The sequence below is a fragment of the Squalius cephalus genome (assembly GCF_949319135.1).
Source record: "Squalius cephalus genome assembly, chromosome: 16".
NCBI lineage: Eukaryota > Metazoa > Chordata > Actinopteri > Cypriniformes > Leuciscidae > Squalius > Squalius cephalus.
In genome coordinates, this window is record NC_137137.1 from 29,717,058 (window position 1) to 29,744,402 (window position 27,345).

General features: G+C 35.5%; 2 protein-coding genes across 10 annotated transcripts in view; one reads left to right on the top strand and one right to left on the bottom strand.

The window, feature by feature from the left end:
* The window catches only part of wrap73 (WD repeat containing, antisense to TP73), a 20,014-nt gene extending 17,348 nt beyond the window's left edge, over positions 1 to 2,666 (bottom strand). The window contains exons 1-3 of one of the 2 annotated variants that reach the window (XM_079896456.1): positions 2,513 to 2,666; positions 1,451 to 1,520; positions 1,166 to 1,318 (exon numbers count right to left, since the gene is read on the bottom strand). In XM_079896456.1, the coding sequence (XP_079752582.1) occupies positions 1,166 to 1,318; positions 1,451 to 1,519 (222 nt within the window). In that variant the 5' untranslated portion in view covers position 1,520; positions 2,513 to 2,666. The remainder of the gene's footprint in view (positions 1 to 1,165; positions 1,319 to 1,450; positions 1,521 to 2,512) is intronic. The other variant, XM_079896457.1, reaches the window with a different exon arrangement.
* Positions 2,667 to 3,282: 616 nt separating this feature from the next.
* tp73 (tumor protein p73) overlaps positions 3,283 to 27,345 on the top strand; it is a 46,358-nt gene continuing 22,295 nt past the window's right edge. For 2 of the 8 annotated variants that reach the window (XM_079896445.1, XM_079896447.1), the window contains exons 1-5: positions 4,627 to 4,700; positions 7,175 to 7,270; positions 7,777 to 7,845; positions 9,403 to 9,538; positions 15,034 to 15,279. In XM_079896445.1, the coding sequence (XP_079752571.1) occupies positions 7,212 to 7,270; positions 7,777 to 7,845; positions 9,403 to 9,538; positions 15,034 to 15,279 (510 nt within the window). In that variant the 5' untranslated portion in view covers positions 4,627 to 4,700; positions 7,175 to 7,211. Of the gene's footprint in view, positions 3,405 to 4,626; positions 4,701 to 7,174; positions 7,271 to 7,776; positions 7,846 to 9,402; positions 9,539 to 9,967; positions 10,197 to 11,102; positions 11,424 to 15,033; positions 15,280 to 27,345 lie in introns of those variants that run through there. The other 6 variants (XM_079896448.1, XM_079896449.1, XM_079896450.1 and 3 more) reach the window with 4 other exon arrangements.

Genomic DNA, 27,345 nt, shown 5'->3' on the forward strand with positions numbered 1-27,345 from the left:
TCCACTTGATTCATCCAGTAATGAAATGAAACAAACAAAGTCTTTATGAGTGAGTCATTGAATCATTCACTCAAACTGATTTTTAAAAAACAATTCAAATTGACTAAACATTTCTTTTTAAATAGACTGCAGCAATTAAAATTTTGTTCCTCTAGCAAATTACATGTTATTTCATACAGATGTGTATTCAGAATCGTGGGAGGATCGTGACGTCTATTTTAAACAAAACAAATCCTTTATCCTGAATCGCACAGCTCTAGGAAAGGTGTGATATTACATTCTGGATAAACACTGAACATCCCCAGACTGAAAAGTAAAGGTAAAAGTGCATCAACAAATGCAATTGACCTATGGCTAAGCCACGCCCCCTCCACTCACTCGGACAAACAGGCGCTATGGTAGCTGTCACAGTAGGAGACATTTCACAGGAGGCAATTGATGATTTTTGGAGACAGAAAGATTATATATCATCTCGAAGTCACCAAAGGGGCCTTAACTAGTATGCATTGGAGGGTTATATTAATCATTTTATTGTTGAGAAGGTCGATAAGCTTCAGCTCCAGACAAAGATTTACAGTTCACAGTGTAAACGTTAAAACGGTGCTATTTCGCTTCAAACGCTTGCTTTATACGCGCGAATGGATTCAAAATGTTCAAGCGTCGAACTAGACGCGATACGCGCAAATTTGACGCTCTATTCGCGTTTGGTGTGAACACAGCATAATGAACAGGCTGCGATGTCAAGATTGCAATGCTGGAATGTGTGTGTGTGTGTGTCAGAGAGCGAGAGGCGCGGGCGCGATCGAACAGTGGAAACAAAAACATAATCCATTTTGTTCATACAGGACATCATTAAAACTGCAAAGTGTTTAGCCTACTTATATTTGTGTAAAACACAACATTGTGCTTTTGTCAAACTGTAAACTCTTGTCAAACTGTAACCTACAACTGTCACCCAACCAAAATCACACACACACACGCTGTTTAAAAGCAAAAATGACAGGAAAAAAATAAAAATAAATGAAAACTGACTAACTGCAATGCATTTCAATGGACGTGGAAGCAGAGAATGTCCAAGTGTATTGGGTTAGCTATGCGCATTGTGATTGGCTCATCGCGTTTGGGGGCGTGGCTTAGCCATAGGTCAATTGGCAATTAGACATACCTGCACTAGGCCTCTTTTGTACATGGCACAAAGGATGAAGAGGGAGTCAGAGGACCACTCCATGTGCATCACTTGGTCCAGGCATGTGTACAGGTGCACGATCTGAAGGGTGTTGATATCACGGACCACCAGGCGGTACTGGACACAGGTGGCCTACAAGCCCAAATTAAAAAGTGGTGATTAACAAGAAACAGAGAGATCAGTATGGTGTTATGCTATTCTGATCATAGTCAATTTCGATTTATCATCTGATAATGTTGACGGCTGTAAGATAAACAACTTTACCAAATATTTCCCATCAGGAGAAACTTTGCACAATTGATTGGACTGCTTGAAGACCTCTGAGAAATTCATGCTAATGGAAACAACAATAAATTAATGATTACTCTGTGACTGGAAATACAAATATGAAAATGTAACTATAAATTAAATATTAATATATTGACTACTGTGTTGTTGCATACTTTAAAATGCTGACAGTAACATACTACCCAAATGTTAAGTTTGCACACAGAGGCACAAAGACTGTGCCAAAACCTAGTTTAAAAGACCTCACCTCTTCACCAAAAATCTAATCAAATAAAGTAAACATAGTACATTTAGTAAAAAAATACTATTTAGAGAACTTTTTAGTTTTTACTTTTATTTGAAATTGTCATTACTCCCAATGGTGATTGATTCTTATCAGATTCTCATTACTAAACTATATTAATTATTTATAATCTAACATCAATCACCTGTCCAGACAGACATTTTATTATAATCAGTAATCACAATAATCAACAGAAAGGCAGTGTATCTACATATTTTAACTGTACTACAAATAATAGCATTATTGCATACATACTTTAAAGTTAAATTATGAATAATACCATTATGCATTAAAACTATAATTAGTATGTTTTTTTCACTGTACAGTAATGCAAATTATATTTTTATTAACAATTGGGAGGAGGGAGGGGACTCAACAAAGATGAAAATGTCACAATGAAATTTTTCTTTTCCAATGTTGTTGCTTTGTGCTAAATACAGCCTAGTAATTCATGAGATTCGCCCAGTAGACTGGTAGGCAGGTTGTGCTTTAAATATAAAATTTAAGACAAAACCTATTCTTACTTTTCGATCATGACAAATCCTGAGTTTACTACCGATATGAATATATTGATTAACTTGTAATGATGTTCAATATTTAGAAACGACTAGCACAATAATCAATAAATTCTCCTTTGTCAGGCTTTAGGAAACGTTAACGGCTCAGTATCTGTTTGCTTACTAAAGTTAAACACTGGTTACACGTCTAACGACTAAGTTAACAGAAGACTCGCTATGTGCGTTTTAACAATTTACCTTTCAGAGTTTTGTAAGAACTGATCCGAAGAGTTTATTGGTCAGTTATTAGAGACCTTTGCAGGATAAAAACAAAAAGACACTCATGAGAATCAACTGTCTCAGCCAAGGAGCGCTAAGAGGTCTCAACCGAATCTCTTAATGTTTCGGAAGTGACGTATTCTGAAACGTCATTTGTGCTGCGCTGACAGCCAATCAGCTTTATTTGCGGCGTCGCAGTGGAATTGTGGGAAATGGTGTTTCATCTTGTCTATTTTATAGTATGCACTAGAATTAACAATAAATATGGCTTACAGAGATCATACTGAGTAGTTGTATGACTTGATTGCTTTGAATGACTTAATAATTACCGTAAAGCAAATGCTAAAACGTGTTAATTTATGCTGTCAGGAGAGGCAGGGAATTTAAATCGCCGTTGTCTACGATTTTGTTAGGGACAGTTGAAGTCTTTCTAGAAGACTGTCGCATCTTACGCACACATATTTAAGTGAGAATGTAAACGTCAATCTTTAATGGCATTTTAGCGACCTATTCGTTTGATATTAGTGTTTCCCGCTCGTGTGAGCCCAAACGGCGGCTAACGCCTCCTCCCGTCCCCCTCCAATTCCCCCAACCCAACCCTCCACAGCCAAGTGCACTCACACTCCGCGAGCCTATTTACCCTATAGGCTATACCTGCATAATCAGCCTCATCTGCCTCTCTCTCTCATCTTGCTTTTTTAACTAAAGGGAATGATTCAAGTTGCGTTCTGTTGTTCAATGGCTTAATTCGGAGCTCATTTGCTTCATGACAAGGCTGTAGTTTACAAGGGTCAGCTGCAGGTCAAGGAAAGTGATTTTGGGGATCCAGAGTAAGAACATCGTTTGTTCCAAGCCACAGATAACTTGCTTGGTAAGTAAATCTATTATAAATATAGTATTTGTGGTTCGTTTGAACTCTTCGTTTTGTATGGGAAGTATTGAGCGCTCGCATTTCTGAAGGTGAGCATTTAAACCCACCCACTTTAAGTGAACGCAGTAAGATCTCCTCATGTTTTCATCATCCAATTCAATAGCCTCTTATAAACTAGATTTGTGTTAAAAAGTAGCATTCGAATTCTTTAACGTTATATTTAATGCTAAAATGCATAAATATGTTTAATTCACCCCGTTGATCGATTTATTTGTCCCCTTATGTAACGTTAACCTAATTTTTTTTTTTTTTTAAATTTAACTATAAAACAAAACAGAACAATGAGTGTAGGCTACTGTTGCGATTTAATATCTTCCTTTTTGTCTATCAGTTAGAAAAATCGATGAGTGTCCTACAAAGGTGATGCAGTGGTCAGAGTTCACTATGATAAATGTCTGTCAACATGTAATACAGTAGACTAAAGCTTATGCTTGATAAGAAACATGAATTTCTGTAGAGAGCGATTTTGTTTTTTTCACAAGCCACTGTTATCCGTTTCTGTTTATCTAGCCTACTAGCTTAGTTTTACAGATATATTATATTATGTTATAATATGTTATGTTATATTATATATGAACTTTAAAAATGATTGTTTCTACCCATGGTTGGGTCAAATATGGACTAATAATATTCAATATTATTTCCAAACAATGGCCTAGACGGCAAATAAAATAAAATAAATACATTAAAAAGACCAAATATTAATAAATAAAAAAATGCTGGGTTGTTTCAACCCATGTTTGAGTCAAATATGGACAAACCTGACCGTTGGTTTATTTTTTCTTTTAATTAGGCTACATTTTAAACCCAACCGTTGAGTTTTGACATGGTTTAAAACAACAGCATTTTTTTTTATTTATATATAATTTAATGCATTTTAATTAAACAGCAAGCAGTGTAATGCAAGAGGTAAATGAGATGTGTGACGGCTTTTGTGTAGGTAATTCGTTGTCAAGGCTGCTGCTGTATTAGTCCAGATACTGCGCTGAATAGAGTAATGGTCGCTCGAAGGAGTTTGCTGTCTTTATGAATATTTTCGCAAAATGTCCAATGCATTTTAGGATATTCTGTTTTAATATATGCTATGTTTTGAAATCCGGCCTGAAATTAACCGGGGCAAAGGAAGAATTTTGCACTTTTTGTCCATGACGCATTAACCGGTGAAGAATAAGCTACTTCTCCGTGTGCTCACTATGGCTGATACATTTTTTTGGGGGCTGTTCGGTATGAACATCGGTAAGATACAGCTTCATTAGTTCTAAAATACAAGGCCTTTGTCAAGTGATAATTCAATTCTCCGCTTGAATCCCTGTTGTGTGTGTATAATTGCTGGCAGAGCTTTAACTCCTCTCCAGGTGGCAGCTACCACGGGAATACAGGTCAAAATTAGTAAACACGATGTTGCCTCGTTCGTAAAACTACAGAGTTCGGACTTGTAAACGAAAACCTCCACTCATTCCAATTCGTTTTTATTTTTAATATTTTTATTTTTTTACTTTGCTTTACTAATGAGAACAGTGTCATTTATTGATTTGTTGATAGTTACATCCGAAATTAGGGAGAGTAGACTAAAATCCTCGCCGAAAAAGCAGATATTAAGAAGCATTTATAGGACAAAATATGGTTTTATGAGGTCCTTTTTAAATGAGTTTTGTTTGAGTAAACATTAATTTGGCTTAGGCTATGCACTTTTCCAATAGGCCGTCTTTTGCACGCGGCGTTACCGAGGGAACAGACGCGACGCGGGTTGAGCAACAGTAAACAGGCCTGAAGGAACTTAAGATATGAGAAAACGTGTTTATTTAAAAATATTCTTTTGTTATTATATTTTTTAAATTAGCACATTTAGATTTAATTACCTGTCTATTGTTTTTTAAATTAAGAGGAGACCGGGCTAATTGTCACATCATAGAAATAAATGTTTTCTCTAGCAGAACGTTGGTTTTAAACCTTTCTAAAATCTATTAAAATTATTCGTTTAATCTAAATTACAATTATAATATCAGATTTTTGTTTTGTAATTGCTATAACAAGTGAACAAAATAAAACCACAGAGTCAGTATTTAACTAAAATGCTAAACCTTTTTCTCACAACAAAAGTATGTTATTTTAGATAGCCTACATATGTGCTATAAATGTATCCAATTGATTAAGTTTACTTTCACATTTTTGTGTGTGTGCGTTTAACAGTTATTAACAATTTCTTTTCCTAGACAAAAATTTGGGGAATCTTCAGTCCCTTTTTTAGCCCATACCGAAATTGAATTTTTTATATAAATGAGAAATATTCACTGAAGTAAAAAAAAAAAAAGGACTTTTATTGATTGATTGATTGATTGAAAGGTGAATACACCATTTTAAAATGCTTTGTCCTGAAAAAAAAAAAAAAAAAAAAAAATATATATATATATATATATATTTTTTTTTCAGTTTAAACCCACTGTATGTGGAAACAACAGTGTATCAAAGAAGAATAGCATTGTGTTTTATATATATGAATAGCATCTTCAAATTTATCTAATTTACATGAACATGCGTGAAATGAATCATGTTTAAAATAATTACTTTAAATATCATCTGCAGTATAAGGGATGCTGATATTTTTTGTAATAATAAATATTTATGGGTGTTCTTCCATTTTTCTTAAAAAAAAAAAAGTATTAGGCTAATGCGGCTATGAGTATAAAATAAGTTGATTGCAAAAATCATGACCAATATTGCTAATTAAATGGCATAAACTAACCTGCTGATCTTAGTTGTCTATGAAATTTGAGATTTTTCTATTGGGTGTGTTATGTTACCGTTTTGATGGTCCAAAACTGCAACAGACTCACTTTCTGTGTTGACTTGCTCTTGTGTGGGTAGGATACACTCTTCTAGCCTTCATTTCCTGTGAGTAATATGATGGAGGAAGTATGTGGTCACTGTGGAGCAGTGCCAGGCAGGTTTGGACACGTCAAGCCTGGCATCTTTATTCTGAATCTGTGCATCCAGCCTCAAATTCTGCTGGGATTCAAACTCAGAAGATGCATTGGCCAGCAGGGTGGAAATTACTTTAAAATCGAATCCTGTGTGTGTGTGTTCAATTTCTACACAGTGATTCAGTTATTTTACAGAGCATGAGTTCAGAGCAGTTATAGTGTGCTCCTTTAATAGGGGTCCATTAGAAAATTACTGGGTCCATTAATGCATAACGATTGTGATTAAAATGTATAATCATTATATAGGTATTAAATATAATTTGTAGAACTATAATGTTAAATGTTAACCATTTTTTAAAAAGTATTCAGACCAATTTCAATCAAGATTCTGTAATAATTTATTCACCCTCATGCCATTTCAAACCTCCTTTTTTTCATGTAACACAAAATGTTTTTTCCACATACAAAAAAGTGGATGGTGATTCTTTCAGTCAAGATCCTGTCCAGACAAAAATATACTTCACTGTATAATATAAAATTGCAGTGACATGCAAAATTTGTTACCTTAAAAACTGTTTTATTTGTTTTCTTGTCATAACTTAATGAATTTAGGTTGTTTCAGCAATATTAATAATAATTTTGACTTGAATAAAACCAGTTAATTTAGATGTTATTTTCAGATGACCACTTTTTTTCAGCGTACTTAAGAAGTGTACGCTATATTGCATATTTCACTAGTTTCAGTTGCATGTATACTGTATGTAACTGACTTGTAACTGTGGTTTTCAGTGTGATCTGCCCTGCGGTGGATTGTTCAACATCCAAAATGTCCCAGTCATCCACCGCTGATGAGGGTACAACCTTTGAACATTTGTGGAGTACCCTGTGAGTTTAACCGGTAGTTACATGCATTTTTGTTGTGTTGGGGGGAAACATATTACAAATAATGTAAGCTACTTAATCAGATTACTTTTTTCAAGTAACTAAAGTAACACATTACGTTTAAATTTACTATATATATATATATATATATATATATATACACACACATATATCTGAGCTACTTTTTCAAATAAGTAAGGCAAGTTACTTTGTTTTCCCCTTTATTGACAGACACTTCTCCTGTCCCCATGCAATGTGAGCATGCATTTACTCATCTTGCACAAAAACAGATTCAGTATTCCTCAAACAGTGAAATGCAAACTCAGAATATTATGCAAACCTGTAATAATTAAAAATGTTAAATTACACAAATATACTTTATGTATTTAATCTCACTTTATTAACCAATGTCTTCGCTGCTGACCTTTGATGATCCAAATCAACCATACTAATAAGCAAAATGACTTAAACTTAAACATTTGTGTTTCATTTTGTTTTTATTGCTGAAGTAAAAGTGTTGAACTTTCTTCTCCTGCGTCCTATTCTTCTACAATCCAGAATGGCAGCGCAGCTGAAAGGTTTGTTTGAGCTGCGCCCTCTACTCTACAGGCGTGAATTTGCATTTCCTTACATTTTCCAAAAATAGAACTTTTGTTTACCATTAAAAAGTAAACAAGCAAGCCCAGCCCAGGTGAGAAAAAGTAACGCAACACATTACTTTCCATAAAAAGTAACTAAGTTACACAATCAGGTACTTTTTTAGGGAGTAACTCAATATTGTAATGCATTACTTTTAAAAGTAACTTTCCCCAACATTGTAAGCTTTCGGTCTGGATGCAGCTGTATCCGATTTATTAACAAAACTCACAACAAAATACTCAGAACACTTGAAAAGCAAGAACAGAACAACCAATTATGACGAATAACAGACAACGAACAGAAAGAAACCCAGAGCTTAAAGTCCCCCTAGCAATAATTATATCCCTTAAAACTCATCTTTGATGACAAAATTACATATTTAAATGTTTTTTTTTCTTTCTGTGAAAAACATTTCTTCATGCCTTAAAATAGCTTGTATGTAACTACAGTCTTGCTTCATTTAGTATATGCGAATACATGAATATGCTAATTAGCCCCGCCTCCACTCACTCATGCCGGCTCAGAGATTCACTCGACTAACTTACTGAAGTAAACGCTGCACAATGGTATCGCAACAGACACATAACGGTAATTAATATGATTAGCCTTTTGCTTGATTACGTTATCAAACAGCTAATAATGTGTTGCTAATGTCAGACAGCTGCCTTTTAAAAATCAGCCTCGCTTTGAACATCAGAACGTCAGTGGAGAAAGGCATATAGTTCATCATAACATCGTAATATACATCATATGCATGATTCACCCACTATATTGCTAAATGTACCCGATTTTTCATATCAAAGAAAAAATAAATAAATAAATAAATAATCGGCTTCTCTTGAGACTCCCCTGATTCAGAGCGGTAATAAAATGCTAAAGCCCGCCCGCACGTTGATCGGTTACAAGTTAGTTTGTGACGTAAGAAACACCGGCGATTTCAAACTGCGTTTTTAAAACTGTATTTGGTTGACTGGAGTTTTAAGGAGAAAATACTCCGCAATGGTGGGGTTTTTTTTTGCACATGGTTTGTCTTAAAGCACATTAAAAACACCATAGACATATAAACAACATTAAAAACTTGATTTTTACCACAGGGGGACTTTAAATACACAGACAAACCAATCAACAAAATTAATAACAGGTGCGATAAATCATATAAAAAATGATCAAAACATAAAAATAAAAAAAAGAACTGAAAACTAGGACACACAACCAAAACACGTGACATCCAGAAACAAACCCAGATTATCCCTTAGTCATATGTCTGGTAACATTTATCATTCAATGTCTGTAATATCAGCAGCACGTTTTGATATTAGTAACAATTAATATGTACTATTTCGAGATAAACTACAATTTGTTTTCTTTGAATTACAGGTACAAAAAAATAATAACAGACACACTATGGGAAATCTTTTACATGACCTTTTAATATAAACTGGACCTGCTTATATAATCCTTTCTGATTGCCGTACGGTCTCTGTGTCTTGTTACAGGGAGCCGGACAGCACATATTTTGAGCTTCCTCAGGCGGGACACTCAGGAGACCGGGCTTCCAGCAGCCTGCCCAGCAACCGCGCCGAAGTCTGCATGGACGTCTACCACATGAGAGACATGAACGACAATGTCATGGTAAGAAGCCGGCGGAAAATTCTAGGAGTGCAGATTTGTGTCAAGCAAATGCAGCTGCAATCTATTGATTCACAAACATTCAATACATTCTCAGTAAAATCAATCAAACAGAAGTGAATCCAACTTCACAGGATGTGTTAGAAATTTTTTTTTTTGTGGTTTATGTTTGTTTATTGTATTTTGCTTGTTTGCTGTTGTGCAAATATAATTAATATGAACTAATTCTATGTAATCTGTCGATTAAATTTGGTGACATAAAACTGAAAGTATAATAGTTGTAAAAGAATCACAAAAATTAAGAGAAGAGTTTTAGTTAGAATATAGCAAAGTCATTTCAACCTCGCATACACACACACACACACATGCACAAAAAATAAAAAATCAGCCTGTAATACTGAACTTTATTGGTTTTCCCTCCTTATCCATCAGGATTCCCTCCTCAGTCTCTAGTTTCCCTCTCGTGCGCTGTTTTTTCCCTCCCTTCGGGCTCTGCAGGCTAGAGTATTGAGTGGAGGGTGTAGTGGGAGGTTGTGATGCCTTAATTAGAGAGAAAAGCCAAGCCAGGAACACGACACCTGCTACTGCCTCCCATCTGGGGCGCACGTGCCGGGAAACAGAGAGCAGAGAGATGGATGGATACATGACGAAATCTCACAAGGTTACATTTCACCTCAAAATCAAAAAAAAAAAAAAAAAGGAAAAAATGAAAGAAAGAAAATCTAATGAATCGAATGAATCTGAATCTTGTGAATCTAATTTGATTCTTATTACTGTAATATCATATTTCTTACTGTTTCTTATAATGATTGATCATAAAATAATTTGAATTAAATCAGTAAAAATTAAAGTAGTACAACAAATACATAAAATATTTAATTATAAAATATAAAATTATTTGTACTTTAATATTTTCAATTAGTACAATTGATAATATAGTAATACTATTATGCAATAATGAGGATGAGATTTGTTTGCATTATCTTAATCATGAGAGTGGGGGAAATATGCTTAAAATGTGATGAAAATGTTGTGATGCATAAAAATGGTAATTGTACTTAGCATTAATAACACACACACACACACACACACACATATATATATATATATATATATATATATATATATATATAACTTTTTTTTTTGAGGTGAAATATGATGTTTTTGCGAGATGAATTCATTATAATTTGTACAGTGGTTTTGTGCAGTTTTTACTTTCTACATCAGTGGTTCCAGAATTCTGTGAAATATCTCTTCTAGGGCATATGGATTTCCTTTGGTTGTTCGCTTTAGACTTGGACAAGCATTTCCAAAAATGTATTGATTTTCAAGTGTTTGTTTTTCACTTGGCCTTATGGGAAATTGCTCTAACCAGTTGGTTATCTCTCTTTTGTGAGGTCTAGCAATTTAAAAAGATGTAAGATTAATTTCACCATTAATTAAAAAAAATATCCCAAAACATTTATAATTGGAAAGCCTAAGCTATCTAACCATCCCCCTTGCAAAAAAAAAAAAAAATGGTATAGTCTAAAAGACAAGTGGGCAAGTCTAGACCTGCTTTTGTTGGTAATGAATAGTCATGAGGCCAAAAAGTGGGAGGGCCAAAGATTTGTTGTTGGCTGCATCTAGAAGCTGACAGGGCAAGGAGAACTGGCGGAAAATCAGAAAAAGCTGAAACTCGCAGTGCGTTTACCTTTCCTGGAGTTGTTGTGTCAAGTTAGTTTCATTCAGAGCATCTAAAGTGAAGAGGTGAGACGTGCAGAACTCACCTGTGTATTCTGTGAGGTCACGTGACCAGACCAGTGGGAGAATCTCCCCTGTCTTTTGCCTGCCTAGCGGGAACGTGACAATGCTGTGTGTCGGTGACCTGCCTCATTACTACAGCACGGTAGGTGAGCAGTTCCTGAATCATCCGCTTGATTTTTCCCGAGCAATGTTGTTTCTTTGCTCGTTGTCATTTTTATTTTATTTTATTTTATTTTATTTTATTTTATTTTATTTTTTTTTATTTAATTAAAAAATAATATTTTTTATTATATTATTTTGTACTTTATTTTGCATTTTATTTTATTTTATTGCTGGCTTATTAATCATTATATTAACTTCAATTTATAAGTTAATCTTCTATTGCACCATATATTGATGTCAGTCTTTGGTGAGGCTCTTCAGTGTAAGGCTTATCTGTAATTGACTTTCAAATAATAATTTGATTATAATTGGTGAATATACATACAATGTGGTCTGATTATGTCCTGTCTTGCTTGATAGAAAACCTTCAGCTATACTGATGCTATAGTTTCAGCACATCTGTAAGATGGACACCTGTTGATGTTCCTTACTGTGCACTTTGGTATTGTTTTGATTCTTTTTTGAGAGATTTCAGAGATTTTGTTAGTTGAACTAAGCAAATGCAGAATTTGATTGTTTTGGTTTTAGTAATATTTTGCAATTTAGCGGGGTCATCTCACACCTGTTTGCGGAATCCCAAAAAAAAAATCTTCATTAGGATAATAGTAATTCTTTCTGTTTTCAGCAGAGGGTGCTGTTTTTACATATTATCATACAAAACACATCTGCACACTGCCTACTGTTACTGCAAGATCTGACAGATATACATGGGCTTGTTCTCACACTGTATGAGGAAAGTTATCACAACAGAATCTGGCATTAAACGGCATATTACAGGCTTTACAGCAAAATATAAACTGAAAAAAGTAAATAAATAAATAAAAAGAAAAGATGTAAAATGCAACACACCATTTTTTTGACCAACAAATGTTTAATAAAATTAAATAAATATGTAATTACTAAATTAAATATAATATAATTTGTAACTTTTTTTAACGAAAAAGTGTGTTTTCGGTCAAAATTTGCCTTCATTATATAGTTGAATCTTGTCTTAATGAATGTCAGTTTGGTTTTATTTTGTACGTTTGTCAGTTGTATAAAAAATATTAATATTTAATAAAATATGTTCATGTTGATATAGATTTTAGTTTAATGGGAAATTCATTCATTCATCATATAGGCTATAGAGAGAGAGAGAGAGAGAGAGAGAGAGAGAGAGAGAGAGAGAGAGACATTGCATGTGTGTGCCAAAAATGAAACATTGAATAATTTACTCACATGTCTCTCTCTCTCTCTCTCTCTCTCTCTCTCTCTCTCTCTCTCTCTCTCTCTCTCACACACACACTCACTCACACACACACACACACACACACACACACACACACACACACACACACACACACACACACACACGCACACACACAGCAATGCTTCTGTTCTGTTTCAACTTGCCACAGAACATGTTGAGACTTACTGATGAGGCACACCTGAGTGTGTGTGTATGTGTGGTTAACTCTGAAACAGCGTTTCTCACATTTTCTTGTTCATTTTAAGAGATCCTTTATGGAAAGCCCCTTATATTTGAGCCAAAAACTAAATTCAGAAAACTAGGATTTATTAGATATACTGTAGGTACATGCTAAAAGCAAGTTTCACAATAACTTCTGGACATACTTAGGGTTATGGATTTGAACAAACCTTAAAGTTTTACTTAAACTTAAGCATGTAACTGCACCTTTTGTACTGCAAGCATGAATGATTCCTCAAATCTTGCTACTTGTTGAGGAGAGATGTGGCTTGAAGTGGTCAGGTACAGTTGCCTCCTGGTGGATGACAAAACAGTTTGAAATGTCCCACTGACTTACATTGAAGGAGGGATATAAATCTTTGGACTGAGCTTTTTGACTTGGGCCAGTAAATAACGACTCAGAACACCCTAGCAACCACTTAGCGACATCCTGGCAACACCCTAGATTTTTTATTGGTGAGTTTTGCGCAGGAAGCATGACTTGGTTCTAGTTTTCAATTAATTGCATGCATGAAAACTCATCTCTCTACCTTTGAACCATTTGCTTTTTGTTTCTCTTGTTCCCTTTTCTCATGTGCATGCTTGAATGGTGTTATTCACACAGGCAGAGTCTTGAGAAAGTGTATACCGGCAAGTATATTCTTGTGCAGGTGTTGTCCGATGTGCCATAATTAGGACAATGTGTGGTTTCTGACCTCCGTCCCTTTGGACTCCACCTGCTCTCATTCACCATGTCCCACAAGGATCATGACTCCATAGAGGAGATTTCTCGAGGAGAGAGAGAGAGAGAGAGAGAGAGCCTAGAGAGAACAGGTGATAAAGTCTCAGGTTGAGTTGACTGTGAGAGATGAGTGTTTTACTCACTATGGTTTCTATGGGTTCATCGGTGTGTCGTTTGACAGCAGAGGATACATGATTCTGTTGGTTTGGACAATGTACTATCTGAAAAAGAAGGTAAAGACTTTTCCCTTTGCTTGACTTGTGTTGCAGTTTGGTTATCTAATTTCACAGGTCTCTGATTGGTCTAGAGGTTTTGTGGGAATCATTACCCATCATGCTTTTTTCCTGAACTTTGAGTTAATATATCAAGACTGCATGAGTCTTGATATAATCATGCTCTGCATGAGTCAAGTGATTATGGCAGCATTTTCTTTAAAAAAAGGTTTTGAAGATAATTTTTATATCATATTTATATAATTATAGCATCATTTAGATTTTTACATTGGATTTCTGTGGAAAACGCAAGTGGTGCTTGTCCGTGACAACCTCTGCAATGATGGTAGAGTGTTGTGGTTGCTTGGACATTGCTACGTGGTGGATAGAGTGTTCTGGGTGGTTGCTAGGGTGTTGCTAAGGTGTTTTGGGTTTTTTTTTTTTGGTGGGTCCTCACTGGCCCAAGTCAAAAGAAAGTCTCTTTGATATTATAATTTTTAGCTATGACTTCTGCTTCCAAGTCTATGAGTTTTTCTCCCCACATTTTATAGTCTGCCAGGTGAAATCATAAGTCTGATAACTTAGAAAAACAATAACACACCTTTCTTCAACAAACTGCACAATTTGAAATGTCACACAAATGGTATGGGATGATTCACTTACCCTAAGTATGAGTAATAGCAATGTTAATATTTATAAAGCTTGGAATAAAAAAAATGCATGGAATTATGAAACAAATGAAAAACAAAGAAAAGGTCTATATTTGAGGACTTTGAACTCTTCAAAAGCATGAGAATCCATCATTTGTTACCAACTTTGTCCAGCTGAGCTTTACTTTTATCACACCTGTTGAGGTACTTCTAGCCCAACACGTGGAAACATAATTTATGAGTGGTGGGTATGATCTGTGAGTTTTGTGTTTGTAAGTTAGAGAAGAGAATGGCAGGCAATTAGACATGGGACAGATTACGGTTGTGTTTTACAACCAACCCTTTGCCTGGAGGCATGGCTCCCTCTCGTACGTCCCAACAAGGTGTAACTGGAGCTGTAGAAGTGGAGTGGATGGAGTCTTATCTCCTCCCTCTTTTCTTTCAATATCAGCTTTTTTTTTTTGCCTACCTCCTTCACCTGTCTCCCTCCCACTCTTTTACCTGTCTCACCCTCCTTCACTGTCTGCCTTTTCACTCAGTCTCAGTACAGCCTACTGAGCAGCAGTATGGAACAAGGTTTGGGGAACAGACCAGCGTCTACCAGTCCGTACAGCTCAGAGACCACCTCCAACGTGCCAACGCCGTCACCCTACTCTCAGCCAAACTCAACCTTCGAGGCCATGTCTCCAGCCCCGGCCATCCCCTCCAACACTGACTACCCTGGGCCGCACAACTTCGAGGTCACCTTCCAGCAGTCTAGCACCGCCAAGTCAGCCACCTGGACGGTGAGTAGAGCGCCTCGGTTGTGGCGCAACTGTATCACGTGTTTCTTTATGAACCCATGCACACACTATGCTGTTCCCACACTAACTGGCGATCGCACGCAGAACTTTTACATTTCTTTGGTTGCTTTTGCCCTTTTTTCGATATGGCTTCTCTAATAGATTCTCATGTTGGCTGCATTCCCGCTTTGTTCCTCTTTTTAATATGTTTCTGAGAACTAAACATCTGTATATGGGTAGATGACCTGAAATTTCAAGCAGTGACAGCAGTGTCATGTGGTGTGATATGTTATTAATCTCCTTATCGCCTATTCTACCTTTAAAATGTTGGATTATGCTTTTGAAAAAAGGATCTTATGCTCACCAAGGCTGCATTTATTTAATTAAAAAAACAAACAGAAAAACATTAATACTGTGAAATATTATTAGAATTTAAAATAACTCTTTACATTTTAAATTATATTAAAATAGAAATGCATTCCTGAAAAGACAAAGCTGATTTTTTTTGCAGCCATTAGTCCAGTCTTCAGTGTCACATGATCCTTTAGATATCAGAAATTGTGAAACCGCATCTTGCTTCAGAAAAACAATTAGTTATTGTTTAACGAATATAAAGTTCAAAAGTACAGCATTTAATTAAAATATAACAATTTTGTAACTATTTTGTTACTGTCAATTTTGATCAGTGCATCCTTGCTGAATAAAAGTATTAATTTCTTTAAGAAAATTCTTAATTTTCAATCTTATTTTTTTCTGTAATTATTATATATGCAGTATTATGACCACATTTTTGGAATATTTGCACTTCATTACATAAAAATGTTAAAACACTTGTCATGCAAAATGACGTTTAATGCAAACAGCAAATTAAAACAAAAATTGTGAAATTAAAAATTTGAAGAATTGAAAATATGATGACAAGTAATAAAACCTGCAATATGTTCCTTCCCGTTAACATCTGCTATGTTATTTGTCATCTATCCATAAATTTTAAATAATTTTTAAATAATTCAGTCTCTGTCAGGTTTCTTGTACTTCGATTGTTGTTTTGTAAGTAAACTGCGACAGACAGCTCCCTGATATACTGCTCTCTCTCTGAGAAACAATCATTCAGAAAGCTTTATCAAAAAAGTTTGCCTTATCAAAAAAACTTTTGTAATTAAATTACAGAAACATAAAGTTTCAATTCTTTATTGTGTCTGAGTCCAACATGTTTGTTTGGATTTTAGAAATAGTTCGAGCTCAAAGCAAGTTATTCACAAACTATAAAGATCTATATCATGAGACCATTTCCACATGGTTCTTCTTGAGTTTTAAGGAGACTAATGAAACTTAGGAGCTGAATTTCATCTTTTCTTTTTAATGTTGTTGATCAACATTCACCTTGTAAGTGGTCCGAAGTGGTTTCTACAGCATTGCTAGATGGTTACTGTAGTGTTGGTTGCTTGCTTAAAGAATTATGCATCAAAGTTTAATACTTAGGTTTAGTGGTTAGTTCAGATATTTAGTCAAAGAGATAGCGCTCATACTTTTTTCTTATACATATATTGCATCCACCGAAGAAAAGAAATCACAGTGATGCTTGAAATGAGAGCAGTCAATGTTTTCCCCAAAGTCCAGTGTCGCCCTGATGAAAGGTGCTACATCAGTCTGTCATGAAGATGACCCTCTGAAACAGGAGATGGGGCTCTTTCTTGTGTCGGTGGCTCTTAGGTTGTTTGTTGGATGAAGTCAAGCGTGAGGCTTGGTCTCTGACTTGATGTGGATGTGTAAGGTGATAGCGGTTCCAGGAAGGTGAGTGCTATGGCCATCACTCAGTGTCTGCCTGTGAAGACTGTCACCTTTGACGCGCCACGTTCCGCTCCATTCTCAAAGACTCGGTCTCTGTGAACAACAATAACAGGAGGATAAGCTTCCAAAATGGGCATACGTGGAGTTTCCAGCACAGATTGCTGTTTACGTTTCAGGGTAAGAGAAGCAGGCTTTAAATGTGAGTGCGTTTGGTACCTCAGTTACAGCCATAGCTAAATAATGATACATGCTATTAGTCTTGTTTTCTTTATATTATATATATTGGAAATCTGTGTGAATATTTCTCCCCTGTTCAAAAAACACCTTGCTATCTTGTTTCACAAATTCCTGATTGGTCCATATTACCCATCAGACTTCTCTGGACTTTGAGCTATCACCTCATGTTTTGGAGTGTTAAATGTGCATGAATCTAAATATTAATGTTAGCATTTTCAGTCAAAAAATGACTTTACTGTGTTTTTAAGTCAATTTATATGTTTATCTTTGACATTTATTTTATCATATAGAAATAACTTTTAGAAATTATGTTATTAGCTTAACCCTAACCCATTCCAAACCTGTAAGACTTTCTTTCTTCTATGGAACATAAGATATTTTGATTAATATGTTTTTGTTTTTTGTTCATACAATGAAAGTCAATGGTGACCAAAACTACTTGATTGTCAACATTCTTAATTTTTTAAAAAAATTTTTTTAATTTTTTTTGTGTTACACAAGAAAGAAGTCATGCAGGTTTAAAATTACATGAGAGTGAGTAGAGTGAGTGATTTTTGGGTGAACTGTCCCTTTAAAAATGCACTCAATCATTTTCATGCGGTAAACAGTTTTGCACTTAACAAAATATGAAAAAGGTTGTAAAATAAAGATGACATGTTATTGGGCACTTTTTCTTACAGAATAAATGAACAATGGCTGACTTCAAATTGCATTACTTCAATGGCATCCATATCTGAAAGTTTTTTGCTTTTTTTTGCTTGATGCTACATGCAAATGATCCTCCATGCCACTAGTTGTCAGTATAAGTCCAAGATGACTGCTGTATGATCTGTGCAACATAAACAAAAAGGGGATATATTTTTGATTATTTTGCACTAGCTGATATCATACACTGAAGCAAATTTGGTGAAGGATTTACTTTGGAAAAAAATGTTAACTCATACCATTCGCTCACACAATTTCACAAATAAGTATCACATTGAATTAAATGTGAAATTCAGTAAAATGACTGAAATCGTTTTTTTTTTTTTTTTTAGTTTTTTTGTAAAACATATTGCAATAATAAAATCTATTTTTCAGTGTAGTAGTTTTTGTGACTCTTACTGGTGTTGATGCAGAAAACAAAGTGGGTTACCAATATGCCACTGTAGAAATACCTCATTGTCCCAAGAGTCCAGTAATGGAAGTATTATCAAGATAAAGAAAGTACTATTCAGCTGATCATGTGACATCAGCTTTTCGCCCAAAATTTTTTGTGTGTATGGATGTAATCCGGACGTACTACATTCGCCATGTTGTCATTATCATGTGACCTACCAGCGTCAGTTACGTCGCTTCCCCGGCATTCACAAATCCACCGAATGCACACTTCAGAATCTCGCCAGAAGTAGATTTTCTGGGTACTTTTTGCCTCTTTTCTGAGTGAATTCAGATGTACTTCTTTCAGATGCAGCACTTGTATTGATTCTCCAATTTTAAGTAACATCTAAAGGTAGTGTTAGGGGGAGGAAGAGGAACCTTCGCATTCTTGCCTTTGATTGTACAGAAATATCTATAAGATCATGAGTGTAAGATGACTGACTATTATTCTTAGTCTGTGTTGTGAATTTGGAGTATGTGTCTGCTAAAAGTTAAATGACATATTTAATATCCTGTGGAAGTACACTAGCACAATAGTGTTTTGGATTTAAATCTAAAATACATACAAAATGCCACAAAAGGTCTTTAAAGCCATATCTTTTTTGAAATATTCTTTACATCAGGGGTCTTTAATGTTTTTTAGGGCAGGGACCCCCGATACAAAAAGTGTCAAAAAGAGTTACATATTAAGCATGTAGTCTTCCATATTAATGGAAAAATGAAATTGAGAATTATGCATCATAACAAAATCACAATTCATTAATCGTTCACAGTTGTTGTAAATTATTTTAATGGATTTGCAGAGTCATATATATTAATTGTACTAGTCAGATGGACAATTAAACATTTACCTGAACTTTGTAGCTTAGGTTAGTTCACCCAAAAACAGAAATTCTGTCATCATTTACTCACCCTCATGTTGTTCCAAACCCGCAAGACTTTCATTCATCTTCATCTACCAAAACTGGTGTGAGTTGATGATTAATTTAAAAAAAAAAAATCTGTTCATCATATAAAGCGATCAAATCTCTTCAGAAAATTTGAAACTAAACCGCTCAATTCATGTGGATTAGTTTTACGATCTCTTTATGAACTTTTTGAAGCGTCAAAGTGGTAGTTGCGTAGCTGTCAATAGAGGGAACCACCGCTCTCAGCCTCGTCCTGCTCGACACAAGCAATTTACAGTGAGATTTTTTTACATTTTTGCCTTTTATTAGGATAGGACAGTAGCTAGACAGAAAGTGAGGTGAGGGAGAGAGGGGGGGGGGGGGGGGGGGACGGCATCGGGAAAGGTCCATGAGCCGGGACTCGAACTCGGGTTGCCTGAAGCACAACCGCGCTACATGTCGGCGCACTGCCCACAAGGCTATTGTCACCAGTCATTACTTTTACAAATAATTGGAACTGAATATCAAAAATATATTGATATGAATATTATTCTATGAATCTATTAGTCTGCTTTTACATTGCGTGCATCTATTTTGTCCCGTGCTAGTTATCACTATGTCAGTTGCAATTTCGAGAGTGAATCACGCATTTATATGTCGATGTCACTTCTGAAATTTTGCAGCTGGCGATCCTCTTTTATTCAATGGATTGTATTCAGCCTCGAAAGCGTGCAAAGACTGCTCACTTTACAATCACTAAAAAGCTGTCATTTATTTCGCGATCTCACAGTTCCATTAAAATCAATAAAGTTGTGTACACTGCATAATGAATCTCTTACTTACATTGTGTCTTTGTTTGTTAATGAGATGATTTGCGTACAGCAACAGAACTCTGAACAAAAACTCCGGAGTGGATTCTGATTAAATTAGTGGATTCAAATTAAACACCTCTGATTGGCCATTGCATTCAAGAGATCAACAAACATGACTGTGATTGGATAGATGTCTCATCGCTGCAAAAACACGTTGTAAACAGAAACATTTGACGTTCTCTAGAGCGCAAACACAAAACCGCACTGCGCGTTTGCCAAATCTGTTTCGCCAGTGTGATATTATTACAGTATCAACTGAGGGTTATGCTTTCATTTGAGGGTGCTAATATTCAAATTTGACTTTGTGATGTTTTTTAGCCATGTTTTAATTTAACCCTAGTGGTCGCGGACCCCAGATTGAAGACCCCTGCTTTGCATAGTTTCATGTAAAGAATATCTATAAATAATTTTAATATAAGAGTTTTGTTATTGTTTGTAACTCAGACGCCTTTTTTGTAACTTCTACTGGATGTGAATGTCAGGAAGACAAGAAGCTGCTTGCCTTGCTACTTTTTTTTGCAACAACTTTCAGTTTCACTCTGCCACTCACTCTAAAGACCAGCAAACTTTTTACTTTATCCTCCAAAAGAAACAGAGAAAGGTAAAAATGACTCAGGATTATTGTCATATGTGAAATCTCAATGTAACCTCAAATTCAGGGAATTTCCAGGCATAATACAAAGGCTTGCAGGATGAGGATATCTGAGATTAGTGTTTAAGTGGGAAGTGACTCATTGTGTGTCGAACTGAAGGGTTAAGACATGATGCTCTTGGATTTGTGTAGCCTCGGGATGCTTTGGGAGAGGCATGGGGGCATTTTGACTGTAATCTACTTGATCCGCAGTGGGCTTCACACCGCTACCTGAAACAACATTCCTCTTAGCCAAACTCATGGATGAACCATTTGTAAACCTGGAGTATTGCACAATTGACTGTTAGAATTGTAGAGGTAATGTTTCCTCTGGTTGTGATGTTTGCCAATAAATATGCTTGTATTAATTGTTTTAATTAAGCCACTTCACATGATCAGGAATTGCACACAACCTGCTTAAAGGAGTCTGTGAGTGACATGTATAAATGTAAAATGTATAAATATGCAAAAAGAGATGCTTTGCAGAATGTCTTGACTGCTCTTTTCCATATGTGGAACAGTGGAATTTTGTTAATTTTTTTTATAGCTTTTATAGCTTTTTAAAAAAAAAAATCTGTTTAACTTGAACTTTTTTCACTTTTAGTAATTTCAGTACTTCAATTTAAATTGATTTTATTTCAGGTCATTTCTAATGTTTGCTTAAGTTTTCTATTTCAGCTTTTTTTGTGTGTTAATGAAAATAATTTTGAATAGGTTTAGTTTAGTTTTAGTTAAAAAATAATAACACTGATGAGGACTGTAGCTGTCAGCTTCCAAAATGACAAAAAAATCATAAAAGTACCGTAAATTTAGTCCATACGACTTTTGCACTATATTCCAAGTACTCTGAAGTTGTACAATAGTTTTGTGTTAGAAGCGACCAGAAGTTTTGTTCTTTATTCCTTGAAAACATTCCTATCGGTTGCTTGTGCATATTTGAAATTAGTACGTCAAGACATGCTACACCAGGTTTGATATTGGAGGGGAAGATTTTTAGGGAATAACAAATTACATTTTAGTCATTTCATCGCACATCACATCACATGACATTTACATTTAATCATTTAGCAGACGCTTTTATCCAAAGCGACTTACAAATGAGTAGAACAATAGAAGCAATCAGACCAACAAGAGGGTAACAGTATACAAGTGCTGCAACAAGTCTCAGTTAGTCTAGCACAGTACACATAGCAAGTTTTTTTTTTTTTATCAGAAAAACAACAACAAATAGAATAGAAAAGGTAAGTGCTAGTGCTATTAAAGGCACACTATGCAGTTTCCGTTTTTCTCAAACAGCGACCCCTAGAGTCGCTGTTGAGTACTTGTATTTAACGTTATTGTCGTAAATACCGCAGAGTCGTCGTTTTCTTTTTCTTGACTCTTCCGACTGCGCTTTCTCCGTTTTCACGTCTGAAATGCCTGCTAGTGCCTTCCATAGAGGCTGCTTCATATGTTGTTGATGTGTGTGACGTCGTGCCGTAAAGCAAGTTGTGATTCTTGCGAGATTTGTCGGGGCGCCACCTCTCAAACCTGCATTGCTGGTTTTGCCAGCGTCGCTGCTTTGCTGGGATGATTCGGGATGATTCGCCCTACTATGAGTTTGTTTTCCATCTAAATGATTTCAAAGCTAAAGACTCAGCTGCTTGAATTAAGATAAGCAGATCATTCCACATGATTTCAGAAGATATCAGAATATAGTATTTATGATACTTTATTGAGACCCCCCCTCCCCCATCACCATTCATTTGAATTAAAAACAGGCACAAGACATGCCACAAAACAACTACTTTTGTGTTGAATGGAAAAGGAAGTCATTCGTGTTTGAAATGAATTAAGGGTGAACAAACTATTGTTGTGTGAAAAAAAAACATTCAAACATTTTCTCCTCACCATTCCCTACCTGTTTTAGTAATAATGCTTGAATTGAAATTAATTGCTCAAAATGGACCTGTGTAACCTGGGCTTGACTTTAACATTTGCAACTTGACATTTTTTGCTCACCAGCCACGGTGGCTAGTGGTTTTCCAAAGTTACTAGCCACTTAGCATTTTCACTAGCCACAATTTTGACATTGATAACATGGGTAAAAAACTGCCATATAGATATTTTTAATACCTCATAATTTGGCAGATGATATATTAGGCTGCAGTCACTTTAAGACCTGAAGCATGGATCCATTATACAGTTACACATGCGTTTTCTTTCTCAACTGTTTACGTTCACTTAAAACATAGCTAACTGTGTTTAAGTGAATACTCGCCAAGACTGGCATATTTGACTGTTTAAGCTCAATAAGCAGCGAAAAGTAACTCAATTTAGTGCTGAGAGAGACTCATCGCTGTCAGAGAGATGAGAGAGCGAGAAAGCGCGGCTGGTATCTTGTATCTGTTCTGTGGAAAATGAGTATTGGAAGCGTTCCAGATATTTCAGTATCGATATGAATCAAAAAAATGTATTTGGCAACACTACATTGCACTTGGTTTATTATTTCAGATGCCTTTTTAAAAGACTAAGATTGAAAAAAATTATTTGTAATATATAAAATTCAGCCCACCAAAGTGGCTAGTAGGAGTGATTGCGTTACACACCACTGCTGAAATACACCCAGATTTGGCAAGTTGGCGGGTGTTAATGTCAAGCCCTGTGTGTTACAGTCGGATTGGTGCAGAGTTCAGAGACCACGTCCCTGTCCTTGGTTCTGAACCCCTTCTGTTCATTCAGCTTTCTCAAATGACCTTGTGCAAGCTCCTAAAGGTGGTTTTTTTTCATCGCTGAGGTTTTGTTGGGGTCATTTTATGTTATCTTCCTAAATCATGTCTGTTTCTGCCTGGGCCGTTGCCTCTGTCTTCTTAGGTCCCAATTAAAGTATGATATCACTGAGTGAATCATAAAAACAAATTGTGTGTTAGGGATAACTGTTTAAAAGCTCCCTCTCAAATGTACATTATAGGCTTAAAGCATGAGCTGTCATAAGGGATGAAAATGAGTTCTGACACCTCAGCTTTTCCAATAAAGACCCCAACACTTTTTTTTTTCATTGTTGGCATATAAGTTGGGCAAGCCTGAGCATGTTTATGCTTCTGGAATATTTGAGGCTGCTCTTCTTAGTTTTTACCCTCATACTCAGCTAGCGGGTCTAAACACGCCCCAAAGCCAGCGCATCCTTCCTCTCAAAATGACAAAACCTAACAGCAAACACAAATGATGAGATTTCCTACATATGTGCACATGCACTTCATGCATACTTTGTTCATTTTTAGATGTAAAATCAGATTGGCCCTTCATTCTTCTAGTTTGGTTTTGCCTTATTTGCAATGAAACTAGAGTGATAGTTCAGCTAAATATGGAAAATCATGCACTCAATTTCATGTTATTCCAAACCGCATTATTTATTTTTTCTTGCACAAAACACAAAAAGGGAATTTTAGCAGATTGTACAAGCTGCTTTTTTTTTCATACAGTGAAAATGGACAGCTGTTCACTTTCATTGCATGGAAAAGTACATCTTGGACATTCTGCTAAATATATCAGTAGCATCCTCCACAATATATATTTCTTACTTTTATAGCCAATTTTATTTTAACCTTTTACTCTTACCTAAAATTTTGTGCAAAAACGTTATTTGTCGTCTTCCCAGTCTCTGAATTCAGAGATCTTCTTATGTTGAACATTTTAACAAAACAATTATTGTTTTAAGAAAAAAAGTCTGCCCCTCCCTGTAAAGAATACTTGTTTCCACATGTCTGCAAACAGCAACTCCAACTCCAAAGTAAGTCCCTCTAAAAATATGGAAATAAGTTAAGTGCTCTGAACTCAGACGAGGCTCAAATAGACGTTAAGTGAATCTGAAAAACATGAGAATAAATGTGATCAGTGTGCTGTAAAAATGCCAAATATTAGTTTTGATATGACACGGAGAAAAACTAGAGGTGATTTTTAGAGATATTTCTTCGACAGGGCCTTTTATTCAAGAACATCTGGATTATGTTAGAACTGCTTTTGTCCATACAATGAAAGTCAATGGGGTCCAAAAATTCAGAGCCCCGCACATGTCATGCAGACAAATACAGTATGTATATATATATATATATATATATATCGTGGCCACAAATTAAGGATTCATTCCCACAACTTATTTTTTCGTTCTCTCGTTTTAGCAATTAGTTTCCTTCCTTGATTTAACCAAAAAAAAGGGAACAGGCCACGAACGAGGGAACAAATCCTTAATTCGTGGCCACGATAGATAGATATTTTCCTGGAAACATACAAAACAACAATGGAAATGAGACATTTAAAAAAAAAAAAAATCTATTTTGATCTATTTTTGACAACATCAGGGCAAGTATATGATGACAGTTTTTTTTGTTTAATGCTGTATGGTTTTTCTTACTAATGCAAGTCTTTATTACCATATAAAAAGTTCTTTATTTGTGGAGTGCAACTATTTCTCCCAAGCTTGTCCTTGGAGGGACAGTGGAGCAGTATGTGATGCTGGCTGCAATTTCACAGCCGTTAGCATAGGCAGCACATTTGTGAATTTATCGACGGAGATGGGGAGTTGGCTGAATTTGCGGGTGGCGTGCTGAAACATGTCCATCAGGCTGTCAGACTCGTCATTATCACTTAGGCCCGCGAGCCTGCCCGAACGTGTGCCTTTCCAATGCTCACCTTCCTCCAGCCCATCATCTTATTTTACCTTACATCACTTCACACCGTCTCCACACTGCAGGCGAGCGATGCAGTGCTGCATTATAATCAAGCAAGATGTCTACAAAGTGCACATTTCGTGCTTTGTTTCTTTTGCTTGCAGTGCAAATGGCTTTGTGTGTTTTTGTTCGTTGCATTGCTTACAATGTACATGGTTTTATTTTTATTCATGTAATGTTTAGCCTTGATATCTTCTTCAAACTAAAAACTTTTTTTATATTATATTATATTATATTATATTATATTATATTATATTATATTATTTATAAAAGTTCTTCAGGGGTTGTTAGCAGCATCATAATGGCCTAAAGGGGCTATATGGTTATCCTTAAGGACAACACATATGAAATGTTTTTGTGGAAAAAAAGGTTTTTGAAAATGATCATGCAACCCAAAGCTGTTTTCAACAACACACTGTGGAACACACATTGTAAGCAATCATTGACCACTGAGAATTTCAGACAGGTGGGTCCAGCTTTTGGAAATCCAGTTTATTGGATTCCCGCTTGATTTTGATCCCTTAACAATAACACCCTTTATGGATGTTGCACATATTTCATTGAATCAAAATCCTTGAAGTGGAAGCACTCTTAAAAATGAAGGCTCCAATCAGAACCAAAAAGTTTGGTTCTGAATATCTAATATACTCTTATATAATGAAGTTGTTGTTTTTTTTGTTTTTTTTTGTCATATATGGTTCCATGAAGAGCCTTCCATGGACCTTTCGATTTCACAAAATTTTCTTTATAGTAGAAAATATTCTTCAAATGATTAAAATGTTCTTCACACTTATAAAAGTGGTTATTTTAAGTAGTGGTTCTTTTGGAAACCAAAATGGTTCTTCTATGACATTGCTATAAAAAAAAACCTTTTGGCATCCTTATTTCTAAGAGTGTAGGAGAAGCTTTTCAGCCAATAACTATTTATTCTCTAGTTGTTATTAAAGTTAAGTTCTTTCAGAAAGAATCCAGAAACCAATACACTGATCTGGAGCACCAATAATGTAAAGTAGAATGATTAGCAACTCAAGAACCCAATGCAGCAAAAATGGTTCTTGATAAGAATTGTGTTGGTTGAAGATGTGCTACAAAGGAAGAACCTATAGAAGATAGATCATTAACATCATTAAAAATAAAGGTTCTTTATTAGCATTTATGGTTGCATTAAGAATCGTTAACATTTCATTTGCACAAAAGGACCTTTTTAGTGAAGAAAGGTTCTTTTGACTATTTAAATGTTTTCATACTAAGAAAAAATGGTTGTTTTATTTTTAACTGTTCACTAAAAGTTTCACCAAAAGGGTTCTTCTGTAGCATCGTTGTGAAACCCACCTTTTTGGGACCTTTATCCATTAGCATCACTAATTGAGCTCTTCTTGTTCCACTTTCAGTTGGTGGTATTAGCACATTAATGTTCTTATATTTCAATGAGTACATTTTTGAACACTCTTCTTTCAACTCAGCAATAATTTCAACTAAATTCAACTGAATGATAAATAGTTTATGTCTCAAGCAGAGGGATTAGGGGTAAAACAGTGGCAAGATGATGTGAATAAGGGTGTGTGTGTCACATGGGCGTGTTGAGACGTCTCCCTGTGCTGACACATCTTCACCCAATGATCTATGCGGCTCTCTAATGTGTGTATGTGTGTTTATGTTACTCATTTACATAATCTCTCAGTGAAAGTTGTGCTGATGTTCTTACAGTGAAATAACTGCAAAGTTAAGCAATACTACACAGAAAAGAGACTATTACGCCACTTTTACTGTATATTTATAGGTTAGCAGGGGAATCAGATCACTTT